Source organism: Argiope bruennichi, chromosome 6, assembly GCF_947563725.1.
Source record: "Argiope bruennichi chromosome 6, qqArgBrue1.1, whole genome shotgun sequence".
NCBI classification, from domain to species: domain Eukaryota; kingdom Metazoa; phylum Arthropoda; class Arachnida; order Araneae; family Araneidae; genus Argiope; species Argiope bruennichi.
The window spans coordinates 51,763,542-51,786,469 of record NC_079156.1 but is presented as its reverse complement, the minus strand read 5'-3'; the positions used below and the strand labels follow the sequence as shown (position 1 = coordinate 51,786,469).

Here is a 22,928-nt window from a genome sequence, read left to right as displayed (position 1 = left end):
TCGTAACAGGAAGCTAAACTTAATGGAAAAGTTTTCATAATCAGGGAAGAGAATTATCGATTTATAATGAAAAATTCATTTGATTTTGATTAATGTGTATATATAATTTAAATTGATTTCTCTATAGTAAATATAACAATAGTTGTTATTTCATAAATCTGATTTAATCTATTAAAAGACTTGTTTGGTTAGTTTTAAGTTTAAATTTCGCTAAATTAAGGCAGTCAAATTTTATTGTAACAGGAAGATGAACTTAATAATCTTTTGTGGACAATAATTCCCAAAAACACATTTGTGGAGCTACAGACTTTACGTTTGGGAGCATCAATAACTGCAATAATTTTTAATGATGGATTTTATGGTCTCTTGGCAATTTTTTTTGAACTGGGAATAACTCCTGGGGATTATACCCTGAGACACTTCCTTTCTCTCGATAAAGAAAGAATCATCACGTCAAAAAGGCAGTCATTGGGTACAACAAAAGTTGCCAGGAAAAAATTAAGAGCTGTTAGAAAGAAGAAAACAGATAAAATTGTTAACAAAGAAGGTGTATCATATAAATGTGGTGAATATTAATAAAAATAGAGATATATATTTTTCATAAAACACAATTAAAAACTTTAAATGCATTTTTTGAGGAACTTTAATTTTGTAAAAATTTTGATACGCAAAACATGATATCTCAAAATATTATGAATATTTTTTAATGAAATTTTGTATGTATGTTATTTATACTATCCTAAAGGCAATGAACTAGGATTATAGTTTTGAGATGAATAGTTTTTTATTTAGAGCTCATTAATGTTGTTTATGCATAAGAATTTTGATAAATTTTCAGTTAGGAAATACTCGAACTGCTATAACTTTCTTATAAATGCAAATATTTCTTAGATCCTAGTTCATTGCCTTCACTAAAGCTGTAACTATATTTTGTAGAAAAAGAATTTGAAAATTTTGATTAGAATTCTTGTTAGGATGTTTTGCGTTTTACACCAATTTTCACAGTTTTTTACCCAAATTTCCCCATTTGACTGAGTTGCAAATTACATAAAACTTTTTAAATGGTATTATTCATTGTTTTGAATTGCAATGACCTAAAAAATAAACTAAAAATGAAAATTAAACAGTGTTTTCAAAAATTTGTCTTCGCACGTAGACAGATACCTTAATGGAAAAGTTTTGATAATCAGGGTAAGGGATTGTCGATTTATTTATAATAGGAAATTCATTTGATTTTAATTGCATAATTTAATTTGATCTTTCTATAGTAAAAGTAACAATGGTTGTTATCTTACAAATATTATTTAATCCGTTAAAATTTTTGTTTTAGATTAAATTTCGTTAATTTAAATTAGTCAGTTTCAAACTAATCTAAATTTGATAAATTCAACCTTATAGAGTTAAGCTTGATGTGAAAGAGAGTCATAGTCGTACCATAAATCCCTGTCAAAATAGTTCTGATCTTAATATATTTAAAAATATTTGATATTTTGTAAGTAAATTTCAATAAACGATTTTCTGTTATCCCAAAGTAAAAAAACTCACCCTCCAATAGAAATACGGAGTCGAATTGACTCTGAGGTTAATTAGTTAATCTAAGTAAGTATTTACTAATCTGAAGTAATTTACTAATCCATTCCTTTTACTTATTTACAAACACAAGAACGAACATAGATTATTTTTATTTATGTAGTACTTTTTAATTCATTTTTTTATAAATTATTTTACTACATTATCCATCAATAACAAACAGCGATGTGAGGAGTAGTGAATGGAATGTGGCATTCCTCTCTGATTTCTGCATTTTTTTAAGACAATTCGGTAATTCAATAATTCTGACTCATTTCTGTTTATTGAATTCGACTAATTCATGGAATCTGGTGTGTTAAAAATTTCTCTACTGGATTAGGGATTGAAGATATTTGGTCCTCGATTAACTCGGATCTGCAGATGAAATAGCTCATGAGAGAAGATTAAGATCTCAAATACAGCGGAAAGTGGGATCATCCTGGTTCCATGTTTTTATTCCAAAATTAATGGAATTCTGCATTTAAAATAAAAGTTATTTAATTTCTTGGATCTCTTTCTACAAATCAAAGATTCGTCAAAACGCATCTGATATCAATCACTTAATATGCGGTCACAAATATATTTCTATGGACTCTTGCTGAATTTTTATTCTCTATAATTAGTTTGTTCAAAAAAAAAGAATAAATCTCTTGAAACCACCAACTTTTCAGTAGCGATCCGCTTAGGCCTATCATAGTTCGGGCATCGGTAGTTCACATTATTTTACCAGATAGAATAATGAACTTCTGTGTACGAATTGGTCCGCAAAGAGAAGGAAATTTTTAAAAAAAATTTAATTTCTATCATTTTTGCTTAAATGTTCCACTAAATATGTAAATCAGGTATGTACAGAATTCCTAGATCTATCCGTTTTGTTTTTCCCATTACGTAGTTGATCCGCAGATTACTCGGATAATAGGCACATTACTTACTAGACTTTTCTTGAAAATAATAAAATAGCCCTCAAAAAACTAAATGATATTAGCAAGTATTAAATCAAAAGCACATTATACTGAGTTAACGTAAATAAATGACAGCTATTAAACATTTATATTTTCAAAACTGTTGCACATAATATTACAAGTATTAAATGAAAAGGAAAAATAAATCCAATTTTTTTTCTCTTACAAATTTTCTATGCGTAAACCTTTTATAATATGACAAACATCTAATCTCGAGACAAATTCATTCCATGCATTTTAAAGTTCTACAATGTCGATGGTTCTTTCTCGATGTGTTCTTTAAATTCATTAATTATTTTCGGCAAGTTGAGGCTATAAATAAGATATTTGATGTAACCTCATAAAAAGAAATAACATTAAGTAAGATATCACAGTTTTGGTGTCCAATCCATGATGGATAAATCGGTTTTACCTGCATGTTCAATCCAGTGTTGTTAAAGCTCTTTTTTAGGTAGGCTCCGAACATCCTCTCGTAATAACAGAAACGACCATATTTCTAAAAGGACCATATAATTACCACCTGTTGAGGTATGTTAAAAACAAAACCTGGGACGTTGTTTTTTATATTGCTATTAATATTATGTGTTATAGTTTTGAAAAATTAAGTTTGTAAAATCCGATCACTCATTACTGCTAAACCTATACTTTTTAATTATGTAAGATGTTACTTCCTATGATTGCTAGAAGATCATAAATACTATTGCAACATAATAATATTCACTTATTTTTTTTGGCATTATCATCATAAAGCTGTAAATAAGAAATACTAAAAAAAAATTATTTATTTACTTACTTTTTGCGAATTAAAGATTCAGATTGCGCAAGTGTGCAATTTACCTAAGTTACTTTACCTTATTTCGCACTTTTGTCTAACAAACAATATTAGCTAGGTAACGAGGGCATTGACAACTTTCAAATTTTATCCATAACATATAAACTTTCATGATTTTTTTTTCTTTTTTTTTTCAGAGATTTAGGCGAAAATAAAATTCACTCTGTCCCAGATTATGCCTTTCGGAATCTCACCAAACTCGTTATTCTGTAAGTATTTTTAATTGGTTTTTTTAATTTTAATTTCTTTTTCAAATCATAATAATTAAGTTTAATTTTAGTATATAAAAGTAGTAGATAATATTTTTAAAATGTACCATATATGTGTGAAAAAATTCATCCTCCTAAAATAAAAAAAAAAGATCCCAGCAGTGATTTTATATCACTGCTGGAATCCTTGCTGTAGCTGATTTCTAACTTTTTGGAAGCTTTATTCTAAGCTTTTGGAAAAAGATATATACTTCCAAATCAAAGAATACTTTAAAGAAAATAAAACATTATATTTTATGTTGTTTCAGCTTAAATTTACTGTTAAAAATGCATGAAGTCTAAATTTTATACTATTCCCTTATTTATATTCGTTAGTTAATGCAATCTACAATAACCACGTGCAAGTACCACTCTTTGAATATCCGATTTTCTTACATTAAACTAGTTCTACTAGAATTTTACATTAAACTGTTTTAAAATAGTCATATTCAAAGCTTCATAACCTGCTCAAGGAAATAAAAACCCTATTTTTTTTAAAGTGTTTGTGCATCAAAATTATTTATTAGACATGACTAATAAGAATTAATAAAAACGTGATTTTGTCAGCATTACATTTATCGTCTGAAATAGCATAAAATATAATTATATATTCCATTTAAAATATTTTACTAATTAAAACTATATACTTATGAATAATGGTTTAGAAATTTAATCGATGGACACGATTTAAATGGATACCTTTTGTGCTACTGTAATTAATTTAGAGTCCCTTATGTACTTCAGTTACTTTTAAATAGAATGTGTAATATGAATTTGAGTTTCAAATCTAAACTATTATGCAGAAATCTTTTTTTTTAATTAAAAGCAGTAAGGTATTGAAAACATTTTTGAAACAGATAAATACATGTTAAATTGAAATCTACCGTCTCATGCATAAAATATTTTTCAAAGTCTTGGCTCGAATTCTGTACTGTCGTGCAATTTAATTCGTAATCTTGTTTAAGGAGACAATGAGCTCCAATTTGGTTTCTATGAACCCGAATCCGTTCTATTCAGCCGAAAGCTCCCCCCAAAAAATGACAGAATAACAAACTAGTTTCTTTCAGCAGCCAATCCTACATCTCTTTAAAAAAGAGATGTAGCACTGATAAAAATACTTCATTCTCTCCTAATTATTGAATGAATATGAAATATACTGAATAATAAGTAAAGGTTGTTTAGTATAGTATAGGTTGTATACTATAAGATTCTATTTCTGAAAAAATGCGAAAATTCTATTTTCTCGTTTATGAAAATTCTATTTCAAAGAGTTTTGAGATCGTTAAATATTCATTCTCAGGGTTTTAAAGAATCATCACGTTTTAGTTTGGTTGATTGTGTGGAATTTTCAAACAAATAGTTTCTTTATATCAAACTTTCTTTTATTTTCGGATTATTGTAGTTAACAGAAAACTTAATAGTCGCAATTCGATCCCTTGTAAGCTATTCATACACAAGTATTGTTCTTTCAAAATATTCTCAATTCCTTGTGATTGGCGCTAATCAGTGAAATAAAGATAGAGTAATCCCGTTGATTTGTAATTGGAGAACTTCGAAATCAATCGGTAAAAACCAATTCTTCTGAAATTCATTTGCGTATATCAAGTGTCTCTTCATTTCTAACCAACTGACTACGAAATTTACTTTTTAAAGTCCCTTAAGTCTCTCTTTTATTAAAGGCGAGCAATTACACATATCGAACACAATACAAATGTTTACATAGTGCAAAAAAATAAGTACAAAAGTATAAGTATTAAGTAAAAAAAATCACAATAAATTAAAAATATATCATTTTTATTAGATAAAAAATTATACATCGATCAAGCCAAAATGAAGATTTGAATTGACGTGTATATATATATAAATTGAGCGTACTTAGCTAGTTAAAATGTAATCTTTTCAAAGCATTCAAGTTACTTTTATATTGCAATACCAGTTGGCACTACAGAAAATGATATTTTTTGCCATTAATTATTTAAAAATGAAGCAAAAGTTTCTTTTATGTTTAATGATTTACAGTGAATAGTTTCTAAATTTTTCAACTACTGAATGGCTTTAGTTATACATTTCGCTAATTATTGAATTTTAAGAACTTGAAATTGCAGACCTTTTATTCAAATTAACAATACAATTTTTTTCCCAGAAAAATTTGTTCCGAATAAGATTTTAAAATATTGCAAACTATTTTAAGACAATAATTGATAGATACATGTGAAATAAAGAAGAATTAATATAATAATGAAAACTGTTTGGATTTTATTTGCAAGTCTTTTTCAAAGCTTAAATGCGAAAAAAAAACTGTCACAATTACCTAGCCAACGACGAGAGGATTTTTTTTTTCTGTCTCTTAAAAAAGTTAAAATATTTTTTCGAGTAATCATTTATCTAAAACTCTTCTTGTAAAAACTTTGAATGTAAACTCAGAAAAGAAGAAAAAATTTCTTGAACTTAGCTTATTAAAACTCTATTAAACCTATTTATGATGTTAATTAAAAATCAATTTAATATTTTGAAAAAAAATTACTTTTGGCTCATCTTTCTTTGGAGTGCAAATGTGGCAAGAATGATTGTTTTTATGTTTTAAGGATTTGTGGTCTAGAGTACATATAACCATATAGAATCATTTATTATTTCTTATTATTTTTAATTACTTTTCGGGTATTATTCTTTGTCGCATTTTTTTGGTTGTTTGTTTAGTTATCTATATACAATATTCATAATATCCGCATAAAAATAGCATTCCATACTATAAAATGAAAATTCTAAATTGTTATTATCGATATAACCACATATTTCACATGAATATTAATTAAAATGTTTGAATTATCATTATGTCTACTATCCAAAATTATAAATTGCTTGTATTTTTTTAAAAAAATATCAGCATTAAGAATTTTTTATTCATTTTCTCGCTTTGATTAAATGTACGGCTCCTCCTGCCTCAAAGCAGAAATTAATCATTCAATAATTATTCTGGTTACTTTCCAAATAAATATTTCACTTTCCGAAAAATGTTTTATTCATTATATTATTACTCCTAATTAGGCTCATTAGTTCCAATTTCTCAAGAGCCTAATTATTTCTGATCTGCAAATTGCTCTTTGAATGAGTATATGCGACATACCTTAAAATATATTAATCCTATTAGCAAATAAAAATTGCAGTTTTTACAACTCTTCAGAGCTATTGAAATCAGCTTGTGTTTCTCCCTCGACTTTCGCCAAAACTAACTTAAGATTACATGCTTTATATTTAATAAGTGAACCGATAAATTCGACCTGTCCTTATTAACAGACTGAGTCAAAAATTTTATAACAGGTCTACGTACAGTTTTAAAATAGAATTTCATTTACCTTACGCGCGGGCGTGTGTGTGTGTGTGTGTGTGTGTGTGTGTGTGTGTGTGTGTGTGTGTGTGTGTGTAGCAATCTGTAATATTGCTTCCGAGCGTCTCATAGTAAGGGAGTGAGTTACACAGATATTTTAGTGCGTGCCAAATAAACGAACTCCGACCTAGTCGACAATTTGGTGTAAAAGAAGGCTCTCGAAACTACAAGAATTATAGCAATATCTCAATTAAAACTCAAGATTTATCTATTCTTCTGGATTTTTTGATGACCTATTGCTAAGCTTATATGAACAAGAAGCTAAAGCGTTGGAATTCTCACTTAGGAATGTGATGGCGTCCCTTAACTGCAGTCTGAACAATGTGCTGTGCTGTGCTTGGTTAATTCACGGTTATTCAATTAATGATTGGTTGTTGATTTCTGTAAGTGCTCTCTTGTGTAAGTTCCGAACTGTATTTTAGAAGTTTTCGTGTTCCTTATTTCAAAAGAATTCCTTATGGAAAAAAGAAGGGAAAAAAAACTCAATATCCGTTGTTGATCTGACACACTCACCTGTTTTTCGAATTTTCTGATACAATATACACATGAATAGATGAACAATGAAGTAAGATGCTTTTTTTTAACCCATGCTATATTATTCACTTAAAAGGGCTTTAAACTCAGCGCAGAAAATATAAAAGGTTGCAGGACAAATCTAAATCACAAGGAGCTATGCATATAATGAAACATTAAAAAAATTCTGGCATATACATTCTATATCTTAGCATAGCAGGTAGAAAATGAAATAAACTTTGAGTAATAAAATACTTTTTTAAAAAAAGTTAACAGATTAAAACTGAAATATAGTATAAAGACAATCGATTATAATTTTCATATGATAAAATCTAAAAAGTAGAGTGTCATAAAAGGAAACAGTTTCTGACTAGACAATTTAGTTCAAAAGTAAAACAAATAGACAATTTTGGTGCAAAATCATATACTTAAATTTTCCCAACTCTCCCTTCGTTTTCATATAAGCACGAATAGAGAGATTATCTAACAATGAACTCGTCTTCAATATGAACCAAAGTTCAATATGAATCAATATTTCTAGTTATAAAAACGTATTTCAAGTTCCATCTGTTTGGCTCATTGCACTGTTGAATTACTAAATTTACATGACCAGATAGATATATATTTTCATTACGGTTTTTAACTAATATTTTCAAGTTTTCTACAATTTTTTTGTAAATATCATATTTTATGTATACATCATATGAAATTTCTTTCCTCTAGTTAATTCTGTTTTTAAATAATCGTGTTTATAAATATACAGTTATAATTTCAAAAATGATTTTTCGAACTCTAAAAGAAGTCTGATATGTATATACATCGAATTCCTGAGGACGAATTCTTTAATGATTACAACGCTTTCTCTTTTTATATACGTGTCTTCATGTTCCATCTGATTGATTAAAGATCATTATGGGATTAATTCTAAGCTGTCTTTTAAAAACCTTTCCCACTTGCTCTTCTTCTCTTTCTTTCCAAAATAACCCTTTCTTTCACGCTTGTGACGATTAATCCCATTTTATGGTGACATTCTGACTTAATTCCTCACTTATTTCCACCGTAAGTCTTAATCCGTCACTATCAATGCCACCTTTAGAACAAGAAGTTACAAGTTCATTCGTCGCTTGCAGACTGACATCTTTTTCATCTTTCACTTTTACAGCTCCTTCATCTTAATCTTGAAGTCTTTTGCGCCAATTTATTGGACTTTTTATTTATTTTATTAAGTTAGTGGGTTTACTGCTTTCCTTTATCGGAACAAATTGTGAACTTCCGTGTTTTTAGTTACCTGTTTTCCCAATGCTCATGGAACACTGCATTTCCACTTTGTTGTCCACTTTATTGCTTCATATTTCTTGTGAAATGAACTGATAGCACTAATCAGCAATTATTTCATTGCCAATCTATTTCTTTGGACAATTTTCGGCAATAAATAGATCTAATATAGTAAGTACATCTATTTTAGCTAGAAGATTTGAATGATCAGGGTATCAGATCTACTTTGAATTTTAACTCTTATTATTTAAGGGGGGGGGGGTGGAGACATATCGGATGATTCAAAAATCCATTAACGTTTGAAAATTGAATAATTTACAGAATAATGCAAGTAAACAGGTAAAAATTGACACACATGTTTAAAGTGTTTATACAGCATATCAGCAAATGTGGTGAGGCATTGCCGTCGGGTGTTGTCTTTTTGCATAGTATTTGCATGCATTTGATCTCGGTAGACTTGGACTTCAATTTACCTCACGACCAGTAATCATACGGGTTTAAATCTGGGGACTTGGGAGGCCAAACATGACAGAACTGACGACTCAGCATGCATTCAGATGACCCTTCATATGATAAGAGAAGTAATAATTAAGATAACAATTATTTTTAAGCAAAGACTATGCACTTTATAAGAAATGCTCAACATATCGATCATCATTCACCAACAATATCTGTAATCGGGGCACAATGTTTTGAACAGTACTGTACAGCATATCTGTAGGTGTGGGGGGAAATTGTCATCGGATATTGTCTTTGATCATCCCTAATGAGGTAAGATGATGTAATAAACTTCATATAACTTTACAACCAATAATCACATGGATTAAGATCTGGGGACTTGGGTGATCAAGCATAACAGAAGTGGCAGCTCAGCCCGCGATCTTTATCAAATGATGTGCGAAAGAGATCTTTCATACGTGTAGCAATTTGGGGGATGGGTAGCGCCAACGTGCATGAAAGTCGTATCTTCCAGGAAATGTAAATAAAATGTAAAATTTACTGTCGTATAATTACATAATATTTATAAATGCTCAAATTAAAATTAATCATTAAAATCAAATTGAAACAAATGGTGATATATTAACAAGAAATGCACTGCTAAATAAAAAACAGTTAAAAATTGTAAAGACGAAAAAAAAATCAGCGCTAATCATATGCGCATTCGTAAATATTTCTGGATAAAATTCAAGCTTACATTATAAAAATTAATTATTATTCACATTGGCATAGAACAGAAGTTGGCTGGATGCCAAAAAGGCAGATCAGATATCCCTGAAAAACTATGAAGAGATAATACATTTCAAAATTAATCTCTGTTAATATACCTTAGTAAAAAAACATGTGTGAAAAAGCTTTGTGCTTCTGTTCAAATTTGATTGCTTTGTCCTCTATAATTTATAAACATCAATAAATCAATTTGCACAAATAAATAAACATCAATAAATTAAATCAATGTAGTTATCTTAATTTATTGTTGCAGATGGAAACGATACATATTTTTACGAAAGTTGTCTGAATTTATTAAATAGTAATTTCGATGTTGGTCCTACTAGAACAAAGCGAGATATCTTTCATCAATTCTTTCCCGAAATATATTCGGGTAGAACAGAGAAGAATCAAAATTTATGTTAATATATTCATTTCTTCAATAGAGATTTTTCAAAAATACTAGGGGAAATATAAATAATGCAAGAACAGGAACTCGCTTTCAATAAATAAAATAATACCAAAAAATCACGATAAATATGTTTTAAAAAATGGGTTGGTTCTAAAAACTACAAATACAAATCCCAAGAACATTATTTTTTATATTTCCTCCATTTTATCATGGAAATGCTCGCTTCAATTGCCTTTTGATAAATTTGACTGCGCATTTATTGTTACAAAGCAAGAGATCGCGGTAGTGATGTTATTTGATCTATTATTAGACTGAGACGCGCATTTAAAACGATTTTTTAAAGAAATGAATGGAATGTTTCTGAATGAAGAAATAGAAAGTCAGGGATAGAAAAGGAATTTCAAACGTTTTAATCAAATCGGACGTGTCCTCTTTTGAGCTTTTTTTTAGAGATAAAGTGTAGAACTAAAAGCTATTCCGTCGAAATAAAATCGTCTGCTTTTTATTTTTAATATATTCTGAAACAAGACACTTTTTTTTTCAAACAAGAAATATTTGTTATGTTTGATGTTAAAAAAATCAAATTGAAGCTTTTATTGAAAATTCTTTTCTAATTATGAATTACAAATGCATGTCCTTATATAATATAAAATTGGCTAAATTCATATGAATCAGAGAATACATAACATTCGTTGTACTTCTATTTCATTTTTATATAGTGCTCATGCTTAATTTTTATAAAAAATATTTCATTTTCTGCCTATTTTTGATTTATTATTATTAAATTGTACTTATTCATAATCAAAACATGCATTTGTCGTATACAAAGTAAATATAGTGAAATTTGAGCTCTGGTAAATATAGGAAGAGCTTTGGCAATTGTAAAGATCAACATCCCACTAAGTACAAATGGAAATTAAATGGTTTTTATTTAACTTTTCCATCGACACTGAAAACATAGAAATGCTTGTGTGTGGTACTCAGCCAAATACGAATTATTCTGATTTTTATAAAGTAGAGGAGGAGGTATGGATGAACAATTTCATGATTATAACAGTTGTGTTTTAATTTAAATTCCTAATTGTCACCAAAGTCGTGATTACATTCCTTTTTAAAATCGAGAAAATTTCTCTTTTTACTTTATCGTAAGTTTCTCTTTTTACTTTATCGTTTACTTTCTCTATATGCAGTACAGAGAAAGTGTAGTAATTGTGAAAAAAATTAGATTCGAGAACTTTATAAAAAAAATTAGAACTCGAGATTTTGACGAATCTACATGTTATAGAGACACACTTTTTTAAAATGTTCGTCTGTCTGTCTGTGACAAAGAAATCTTAAAAATGCTTTGACCTAGACGGTTGAAATTTGGTATACAGTCTTTACGAATTTCTGTCAAAAATTTCTTTAGAGGAAGTCCTTCTGTCCGGGAATTCGAATATAAGTTAATACGATAACTACAAAACGAAGAGAGCTAGATAGATAAAATTCGATATATAGATTTAATACCTATAGTGTAGACATCTATCAAAGTTTCAGCCAAAACCAACAAAGGGTTGACCGTCTGTCTGCCTGTACTTTTCGAAACATGTAAACACGATAACTCAAAGTCGCAGTGATTTAAATATATGAAATTTAATATATGATTTTGCGATTACAAATGTAGTTTTGTGCGAATTTTTTTTATTTCAATCAGTTGGGAAAAACACGTTTAAAACACAGATTCCATTTTCGGATACCACTAACCGCATGTCACGAATTAATCATCAAATAACTCGCTAAGGATGTCACGATAGACTCAGTAAAAATGGTAAATTCACGTAAAGTATTAATTCACGTAAATAATTCACGTAAAATAAACTATTGAACGCCAAGTTATGCAAGATGTTCTCTGGAATAACATCTTTATTAGGGATGTGCCAGAAAGTGGTGAGAAGACCATCCCCATGTTTTTTTTTATTTCTATTTTAGTGAATCGTTAGTGAATGCGTATATGTAGTATGAATTCCCATTATTTAAATCTCCCTTATTCCGGAAACAAAGTTTTTGGAATTATATCTATTTTGTCCGCCTGTCTCCCCGAAGCATCACAGCACAAAAAATTGAGTAACTGCGGTGGTAAAATGTGAGATATAGTTATAAACCGAAAGTGTAAATTTGTGTCAAATTTTGTATTAGATTCATCAAAGGGAAGGCTGTTTGTATGGGAGACCCATGAGCATCTGAGTCGATAATTCAAAAACACCCTGGGTTGAATGGATGAAATTTGGCACGGTTTTATCACCGACATTATAGAGCTATACTAAATTTTGTATTAATCTGTCAAAGATTTGGCTGTTTGGCTGCCAGGCTTTCAGTTCTCTTCTTTCTGCAATCAATTACTCAAACCCCTAATAAATAAAATGAATTAATTTTACTATAGGATCTCATATGAAATAATATATGACAAAAAATATCGATGTGTATATGAACAGAGTAACTCAAGCATACGAAAGCCAAAATTGCGGACTTAAGTATATCAAGTATAGAGTGTGCCCAAAATCTTACCGTGATTCCAAAACATTTGAGTGTTAATAATCTTTGGAAACAGCGGTACAAAAATTTTTGTAGCCTTGTTTTTAAAGATATTTTTTATCATTTAACGAGTTGTGCTACTAACCCATACATATAAGTGAGAATGAGGTTTAAATTTTTAACGAAATGGAATTGAGAAAAAAGAGTCATAATGATTTTTGTAATTCCATAAAATGAAGCCATCCAAGGAGAATCTAGACAATGTTATGGATATTTACCATACCATTTTGTGATAATCAACTACTGAAGAATAGAAGAGTAGATGTTGTCTCTAGGGTCATATATTAGACATCCTATAATGGAAATTAGAACCTTTAACTTTTTACTTAACTAATTGGTCTAATTACAAATTTAAAGAAGGAAATTATAAAAAGAAACACGTAGGCTAATAGTTTTTGGGGCAATAATCTTTTAAAATCAAGGCAAAGCTTTATACTCACCCTTTAGTTCCATAAAAAAGAATGAAAAACATATTCAATTCAATTCACTTTAAAACAGAAGTAGATTAAATACGAAAATATGTTATATTTTGTAAGTAAAAGGGAGAAGTCGAAGGAAGAATATCCCCACTGTTGTATAAATATGTTCACGTCACAAAACTTATTACAGTACTTTATTTCTTATGGCCCGGGCTTATTTGGCGATTTTCAAATTACGCCAAAATCACCATACGCCTTTATACATAATATGCAAAGTTTCGCCAAGATGTTTGCATTCCTGAATTTACTTCCCAGTTTTCAAATTACGCCAAAATCGCCAAGCTTCGTTAGGCATAAGATAACAAGACGATGGTTTGTGTTTTTGATGATATATCGCGGAAGCCGAAAAAATGAAGAAGAAACCTCATTACAAATATTGCTTATTGTTGTCAGTGTACGTAACCTTGGAAATTTATCGAAAACACGTAAATCTGTACTTTTTATTTTTGTACTTTTTTTTTTGAATAAAGGGGCATTTTTATATGTAAAAGTATTATGCTGAAGTATAAGTAAATAAACGAAATGAAAGTAAACAAATTTTGCAAATTTACCTACTTCATGCAGAAAAAAAATTTAGGATGCAGTTTTATCGTCAAATTGTTAATAGAGATCTCTCGGTTTCATAGTAGAGATTTCGATGCTTGGTCTTCCTAGAGCAAACAAACATGTGTTTTATCAATTCTTGTCTAAAACAACTTGGAATAGGAAATTGGAGAAGAGTCAAAATGTATACTAATATATTCATTTCTTTGATGGAGATTTTCAAAAATGCCAGAAGAAACATAAATAATGTAAGAACAGGAACTTACTCTCAATAAATCAAGCAATACTAAAATCACGATAAAAAAAAGTTTTAGAAAATGTATTGCACTGAAAACTACAAACACAAACCCTTTTGAACATATTTCTATATACATATATAATCGCTTTTTTATCATAAAAATAACCGGTTTCAACTGCCGTCTGATAAATCTGACAGTGCATTTATTGCTACACATCAAGAATACAAAAATCAAGCTTATTGATATCATTTGATATATTATTATACTTAAACGCGCATCTAAAGCTATTCTTTCAAAAAAAGAACTTTTTTCAGCGAACAGCTAGAATATCTGGAAAAGAAAAGGAATCTCGAACGTTTTAATCAAATCGGACATGTCCCCTTTTCAGCTTTTTTTTCTTTTTCTTGTAGGGGCAGGAAAAACGACCACGTCAAAAAATAAAATCCTCCTTTTTTTTATGTTTTGGTTTTTCCTGAAACTAATCACTATTTTTGTTTATAAATTGAAATGTTTGTGAAAAAAATAAAATTTTCTTTTTCTTTTCAAGGTTATGGACATTTGCGTTTGGTTTGAATTCAATATGAAATGTTTAAAATAACAAATGCAATTCCCTATTTGGTCAAATATAAATGGCATTCAAAGATAAAACCAATTATACCACAATATTCAAACGATATTTTTATACTCTTTTTAATTATATAAAACGAAAACTTTTTGCATTTTTTTATATTATTTATTAAATATATTTGCTTTTTAACCATATACTGTATCTATTAAGTTTTTTAAAAAATTCTAAGTGAAATTACTAAAACTTTTTTTAAGATTTTCCCGAATTATCTAATGGAATTAATGGTATCTAAAGATTTCAATTAAATCTTAAAAAAAGTTTTTTTTATGAAACCAATGATTTGAGACGCTTTTGAAAATCCAGTTTCATTGTTATTATTATTTAGTAGAATGTTTAACCCAATTAAATACTCCTAGACAATATTCAGCTCAGTCAGTTTTTTTTATGTATCGGTTTTTTTTTTAATATTGTAAATAGAAACATAATGCCTTCTATTATTGTGATAATAAACTTCATATTTCTTAATGCTGTAAAGATAAACTCCATTATTTTTAACTTTGTTACAACAAACATATTAAATATGCATTTTTGTACCTATTTTAGAATGCTGTATCGGAATGAAATCCATTACATTGGACCTCATGGACTGGATGGTTTGGAGTCTCTAAAGGTGTTGTAAGTAGTCCAAATTGAAAGCGATTTCCGAAATAAAATATTTTTTTTACAAAAAATTGTATTGTTTTTAGATAAAACAATTATTAATGCTTCGATTCCCTTATTAAGGAATAAATCTAAACTAATGTATTTACACTTTTTGTTGATATTTCTAAAATTTGCTTGCTGCCTATTACTGTTAATTTTGGAACTATTGTATAATTTATGTTTGCACTTTGCATAATTCCTTTTATTTCTGAGTGTGCAATGGGTAATTACAGCAAGGATTTGCAATTTTATTATTTTCCAAGGAAATATTTGCAATATTATTTTCAATGCAAATATTATTTTCCAATGCAATGGAATTATTTTCCAAGATTCATTGTTTCTTAACAGCGACAATAATCTCTTGCCCGCAAAGTGTTGAAATACAAACTTATCGTATTTTCGTGTTTTTACCAAAATTTAAAAGAAGATATTTCGTGAAACAGCTTGCTAGTTTTCGATATGAAATGCCAAAATAAAAATCACCAGTAAAAAAATATTTCTTTTTACTGGTCTAAAATATAAAAGAAATGTATTTTTAAAAAATCATAAAATTAAGATGTACCAATTTAAATAATGATATTTAGAAATATTAATAATCATTTAGAAAGTTTATTTGTTATAAAATTTGCTGCAGCTTAATTTCCTTATATTATTTTCAGTGTGATGTTTACTTACGGTTTTTCTTTAAACTTATTTTTTGATTACATTTTTTTTTTTTCGTTTTAGAACTAATAAAAGCAGTCTTTTAAATCCCTTTTTATTTTTATTATTTTTTATTTTACTTTTTATTACATTTCAAAATTTAATATTACAAGTATTATGAAATTTAGGCAAAATTACAATAGAATACTTTTATGAAAATAAATTCTTACAAAAATGACACCATTTTAAATGAAACTAAAAATTAAAATGCAGAAACTAAAGTATACAAAATACTAAGTACCAACATTTATGTCTAAGAAATTTTGAAATAATAGCAGCTTTTCTTTCTAATTTGCTTGTACTACCTTTTTTAACGAATCTTCCTTACGAATTCTTACTTCTTTATGAGTACTTAAAAACTTATTTACAAACATTTAATTGCATATTTATCTATTTCTTTTTTTTATTTGTGACATGTATCATCAGAAAAAGAAACAAAAATTTTTTCCTATTGTTCGATGTGATTCTTATTTCCTATGCATTCCTTTCAATTCCCCTTACAAAATCTTTACAAAAAATGAATACACTGTCGAGATATTCTATTTAGCTAGTCATAGAACCTTATCACTCTAAGCCTTTATTGTATCCCCACTGCACAGAAAATTGAAGCTAAGAAATAAAAACAAACTGATTGATCAAAGCCTGAATTTAATTCAAACAAACTTTTCTCTTTTTAGAAAATTCAACAATAACGTCAACTCACACAACCTACACAACCTTTTCTTTAGCCACAAAAACCAATAATCACCTTTTATATAGGTTTTTCATCGTCACTTACAAGCATTTAATTACATATTTATTGCATTCAGTTTTTCATGAAAAAGAAAAATTAGAAATAGAAAAAAAAAAGTATTTTTCCTTTAGTTAAAAGAGGGTCTTAAAGGCGATATATTCCTTTCAAACAACTCTTCGAACAATATTTCCTCTCCACAAACAAAATCTTGACAAAAAATGAATGCATTCTCGATAAATTCTACTTAACTAATTATAGAATTTTAAGCCTTTAGTATATCAACACTGCTTAGAAATTGAAGCAAAAGAATAAAAACAAACTAACTGATTGAACAGAATGGATTTCTCTATTTTTAGAAAAACCAACAACAACCTCAGTTCATTTTTTTTTCTTTTTATGGATGTTATGTGTTACAAATAATAAAAATAAATAAATAAATATTCAGTTAACTATTTCTGACTAAGCTTTAAATAACTCATAAAGAAGCAATAATCCGTAAGGAAGATTCAACAAATACACAAATCTTCTTTTGCCACAAAAACAATAAATACTTTTTATATAAGTTTTTCTTCCTTACTTACGAACATTTAATTACATATTTACTATATTCACTTCTTTTATGAAAGCGAAACATCCGAAACAAGAGAAAAAAGTATTTTCCCTATAGTTAAAAGTGGCTCTTAAAAGCGATGTATTCCTTCCACACAACCCTCCACCCCCCTCAAACAAAATCTTCGCAAAAGAATTAATGAATATACTGGCGAGATATTGTATTTAAGCAGCTTTAAAACCTAATCGCCCTAAGCCTATACTACATTCTTGTAGTACACCAAATAAATCAAGCCATGCCCTCTTTTAAAAGCTTTCGGCTTAAAAGAAATCCTTCTCATTTAAAAAGTTTATCCAATCTATTAAAGTGTCACCGAGATGGCCTTTTTTAATATTTCAATTTAAAAAAGATACTTTTTTTTTTATCTGTTGAATTTTCTTTGTTGGAGAGCAGCCAAAATGGTCTTGTTCGAGCCGAGAAGTTGTTAAGGCCAATCCATCACGGCATTTTGTTGAAAGAGTTTACACTTTGTTATGGGCTTACTTCCGTATGTTGACTATTTCCTAGCTAAGTAAAGTCCAAAGATCATTAGGACCATTTTTGCCGATCGGTTACAGAATTACTAGAGTTGGTGTTTAACGATAAGACGTATATCATGTCGGCTATTAGGGTCGTTTTTAGTGTCCGTTGGCAAATGTTTGTTCAATTTTTCTTTTTTCTTTGTCCTTTTTATTCTTTAGACTCTTCTTATTCTGAAAGCTTAATTCTGGAAAGTGAGAAGAGAGATTATTTAATGCAGCGCAGAAGAGATGATGTAAAAAGTTAATTCGGTGTATTGAATGAGATAGCTGTAGAGTTAACGGTCTTAGGAAAAGTTTTTTTTATAGACGAAAATAAACATTAAACATCAAACTTAAATAAATTTTGTAAATGAAATGTACAAAGAACAAGTATTGAAAATCGTCAAAAAAAAATTGTCTTAGCGAATTTATAGGTTTTAGACATTTCTGAGTCCGAAAAACGCATTTTTGGAATTATACCTGTCTGTCTATGACCGCAATAATTCAGGAACAGAAGTTAAATTTGAGTTATATGGATGCAATTTGGTATATACACTTTACACCACATATGTAAATATACATCAGATTTTAGATGAAATTTATTCTGAGGATGTCAGTTTGTCCAACTGTCCGAGTATAAGTGAAAACAATAATTACGAAATATAAAGAGCTAGATAAATGAATTTTGGCCTACAAGTTTAGCATCTAAAATATGGAGGGTTTTTTTTATCATATTTTGAATCAAATCCAACAAAGGTTTAATTGTTTGTTGGTAGGTATTTTCTCATATGAAAAATGCAATAATTAAATAGAGCAATGCCTTAAGTAAATGAAATTTGGTCTTGTGAATACAGTTGTATTTCTATGACAAACTTCGGTTTTCATCTGCCGGGGGAAAAAAAGCGCCTAAAATACAAATCAATTTTTGTATACTCACATATTAAACACACATGCCAGAGATTAATTGCCAAAGATCACATGATAGATTCAGTACAAATACTAGATTCACGCCGAAGATCAATATTTCGTAAGTATTGTTCGCCAGTGCCATACAAAGCATTCACGGTTTTGTTCCAAGCCTACCATATTATGCAGGAGACTTTTATTAGAAAATATGACTGATATTTTTAGTTGAGATCACGTCTATTGGTTTATCATTGGTTTATCAAACGAAACGAGTGATACTGAAAGGTTCGTTGTGATTTTCAGTAGGTTTTAAGTGACATAAGTCTCGTCTTAACCAGCACTCTATTTGCCAAATACTAATAACATCTCCGTCAGCGAATCAGTTTCAAAATGAGGAAGAAGACAAAAGGCGGGACCCGGGCGTCAGTTTTAGAGAGCCTTATGAAGGCAAAACATTCATAATATAAACATTCCTAATAATGATATAATTTTTTTTAACATGAAACATCAATAAGAGGCGAAAAAGTAATGCCATAACCTAGGCACCATTTACAATAACTTATTCTCTGATGAAGATTAGAAGAAAAAAACTCATATTATTTCCCTGGCACTAGTTCCCCAGCCATTGTGGATTTTGTCCCCAAGTAATAGATTTCATGCGTACGAATCTCATTACAGGGTCTCATATCTCATTACTCTAATCGTGGCCGAACAGTATTCCAGTCCGTTAGATAAATGCATAAATTTCCAATTGGTAAAATATCTTAATTATAATTATTTACGCATAATTATTGTTATATTTCATATTATTATTTTAAAATTATTTTTATGTTGTTTTCAGTCAATAAATGTATACTGCTAAAAAAATTGCAATATTTAAATTTCTAAACAAATTTTATAAATTAAAAAAATTAATTAATTTTTAAAATTTAGTTTCTGGTCTCTTGTTTTATTAGTCATTCCGAGTAAAATATTCTTAATGCATATTGACAACATTGTAAGCGAAAACTGTTCCACATTTCTGTAATTAAAACGGATCAAGCTATTGAGTTTCATTCATTTTAGGTCAGTAAACTGCTAGCTCGATAACGCATCGTTCGTTGAATGACAATTTTTCCTTGAACACGACCATTCAATGGGTCTAAAATAGTGATATTTAAAGCTTCGTTATTTCGTCTGTTTTAGTCTCTGAAAAGTGTAATTTTTTTTCAAATGTTAGAATAAGAGAGAACATCAAGAAGTTTTAATAAATATGAAGAACTGTATTTCAACTTAGATATCGTAATTTTATTAACTCTTTTAATATTAAATTTTATTCTTTAAGTCATTTATAACATTTTTCCAGTAGCAGTATTAATATTATGTTTGTATTTCTGGCGGTTTAGAAATTAAATATTGGTTAATACGAGTGGATAATTTGTATAAAGATTGGAACAAGCTTCACAAATTGAACGGAGACAGTTTTAAATTTTAATGCATTGCTCTGGATTTTCAAAACAATGTCCCGCATTTCAGTAAAATAATCTAATTAATACCAATTTTTACTTATCTATAACTAACTCATATTAAAAATATATAAATTTTCTTTGCTTTAAAAGATTAAATAAAAAAATAATTTAAAATTTTTACAGCTCGAAACGCATTACAGTAATTTTCCTATATGTCGACAGTGACCTGATAAAATAGTCATTTTTTTGCTGCAAATTGATAAAATACTTTGCATTAATTAATTTAATCGTATTTCAATCAAATGTTTCAGATTGCTCTGTTTTTTTTTCCTATAAATAAAAGCTTCTATTAAAAAATTTATATATTTTTAATGTTAATTTTAAAATATATGTTTATAATTTTTGACTCCATTGTGCATCATGTAATATCTGATTGTGGTGTTTTGTTCCAGTAAAGCAGAACACAGGATACAATACTAATTTTGTAATCCATTGTGCATCATGCATTTGCACCATATTTTATTTTACTTCAGCATAATTTAAAACAATGGACAGTGCATATTTTCTAATCCATTGCATATCGTACATTTGTTGCATTTTATATTTTGCGGTATGATATAAAACATCCTACAATATAACATAAAACTATGTGCAGTGAAATCTTTGTAATCCGTCGTGCATTTATATTTTATTATACACTCATGTCCAAAATTAAGGTCACAAACATAAAATCTGCGAAAAATGAAAAACTATTCACTGTGTTGCCACGAAATTTGGCACAGAGGTACACTACAATGGAAGAAAGAACATAGACATATAACAACGTGGAAAAGATTTTAATTGGGAATTAAGAAACAGGATATATCAAAAAGTGTTACATTATGAATCGGAGATAAAGCATTTATTTCGGGAAAATTCCTGTCTAATATGGAATGTGACCACCGTGCACTGCTATACTGGCTTCACAACGAGCTTTCATACTGTTTATGAGGGTGTGAATAAATGCTTGGAGCAACAAAGCCCACTCTTCCAAAAGCGCGGCTTTTAACTTTTGGAGGGTATTAGGAGGGGGGTTACGCTGTGCAATGGCACTTCCGAGACCATCCCAAACATGTTCAATAGGATTGTCATCCGGAGTCCTCGAGGGCCAGTCCATACGCCGAATATCCTCTTCCTCAAGAAAATCATCAACGATCTGGGCTCTGTGTGGAAGCGCGTTTTCATCCATAAACATGAAGTCTGGGCCAAAAACACCCCGGAACATAGGCTTCAAGGATCTCATCCCTATAGCGATGTGCATTGACAGTACCCACATCGAAGACGTGCAGTGGCGTACGTCTGTCCAACATTATGCCACCCCAGATAAGGATTTCTCTGCCACCAAATCTGTCGATTTCTTTTACGTAGGATGGATGATAGCGAGCTCCTCGCTCTCTCCAGATGAATATTCGACGAGTGTCACTCTGTGTGGTAAATCTCGACTCATTACTGAAAAGAACACGCCCCTAATCTTGCTGTGCCCAAGACTGATATTTTAGGCACCACAACAGCCGGGCGTTTATGTTGGATGCAGTCAAAGGGACGAACTCAACTGGTCGCCGGGCATAAAGAGCCCTTTCAGCTAGACGTCTGTATACGTTTGGTTGGAAATTCTTATTCCAGACGCAGCAGCAAGGTCACGAGCAGGTTGAGGAGCCGTTGTCAGCCTATGCCGTCTTGCGCTTAATGCCAAATAGCGATCCTGTGCAGGCGTCTTTGCTCTGAGACGGCCTTGGCCAGCCTTCCTGGTTACAGTACCACTTGTTTAGAATTGATTCCACAACCTGGATACCACATTCGGTGCCACTTGTAACCATCGAGCCACCTCCGTTTGAGACTGCCCATCTTCAAGCCTGCCAACGGTTCTCCATCTCAAGACATCATCTAAACGATTATGAGAACTCATTCTCACTGGAAACAGGTTAAAATTTTTGTTTTAATGCAATATTCATAAAATTGCAGGCAAAACTCCCAAATGCCTAAACAGTCTAATTTCAGTAGTTCCCCAAAAACTAATGCTAAGCAACAATTTTTCTCACAAAAAACGGTTAATATCGTGTTAGCGGTCCTTCACAATATATAAAATACAATTTGTTTAAATTTTACTGGTAACCATTTAGAATTACTTTGAAAAACATTTTTGTGACCTTAATTTTGGACATTAGTGTATTTAGTCACAGTATAGCATGAAACAATGTACTTTGATAATTATGTAATCCATTGTGCATTGTGTATTCGTTGATTATAGTATTTTATTAGAGTATCGCATAAAACAGTGTACTGTAAGAATTTTGGAATCCATCTCTGCTAGCACCAAATGCCCAACAACATTGTTACGATATCTTGAAGATATTAACCGGCATTCAGAATATCAAACATGTTGAAGATATCGCACCATATCTTGTGCTAATAAGGATTGGTCATCGTACATTTGCTTATTGCAAATATCTTATCATAGTATAGTCATATCAATGTATAGTTATAGT

General features: G+C 29.5%; 1 protein-coding gene across 1 annotated transcript in view; it reads left to right on the top strand.

Annotated features, from left to right (window-relative positions):
* LOC129972498 (leucine-rich repeat-containing G-protein coupled receptor 5-like) overlaps nucleotides 1-22,928 on the top strand; it is a 298,104-nt gene that overhangs the window by 234,917 nt on the left and 40,259 nt on the right. The window contains exons 6-7 of the mRNA XM_056086650.1: nucleotides 3,501-3,572; nucleotides 15,406-15,477. Of these exons, the coding sequence (XP_055942625.1) occupies nucleotides 3,501-3,572; nucleotides 15,406-15,477 (144 nt within the window). The remainder of the gene's footprint in view (nucleotides 1-3,500; nucleotides 3,573-15,405; nucleotides 15,478-22,928) is intronic.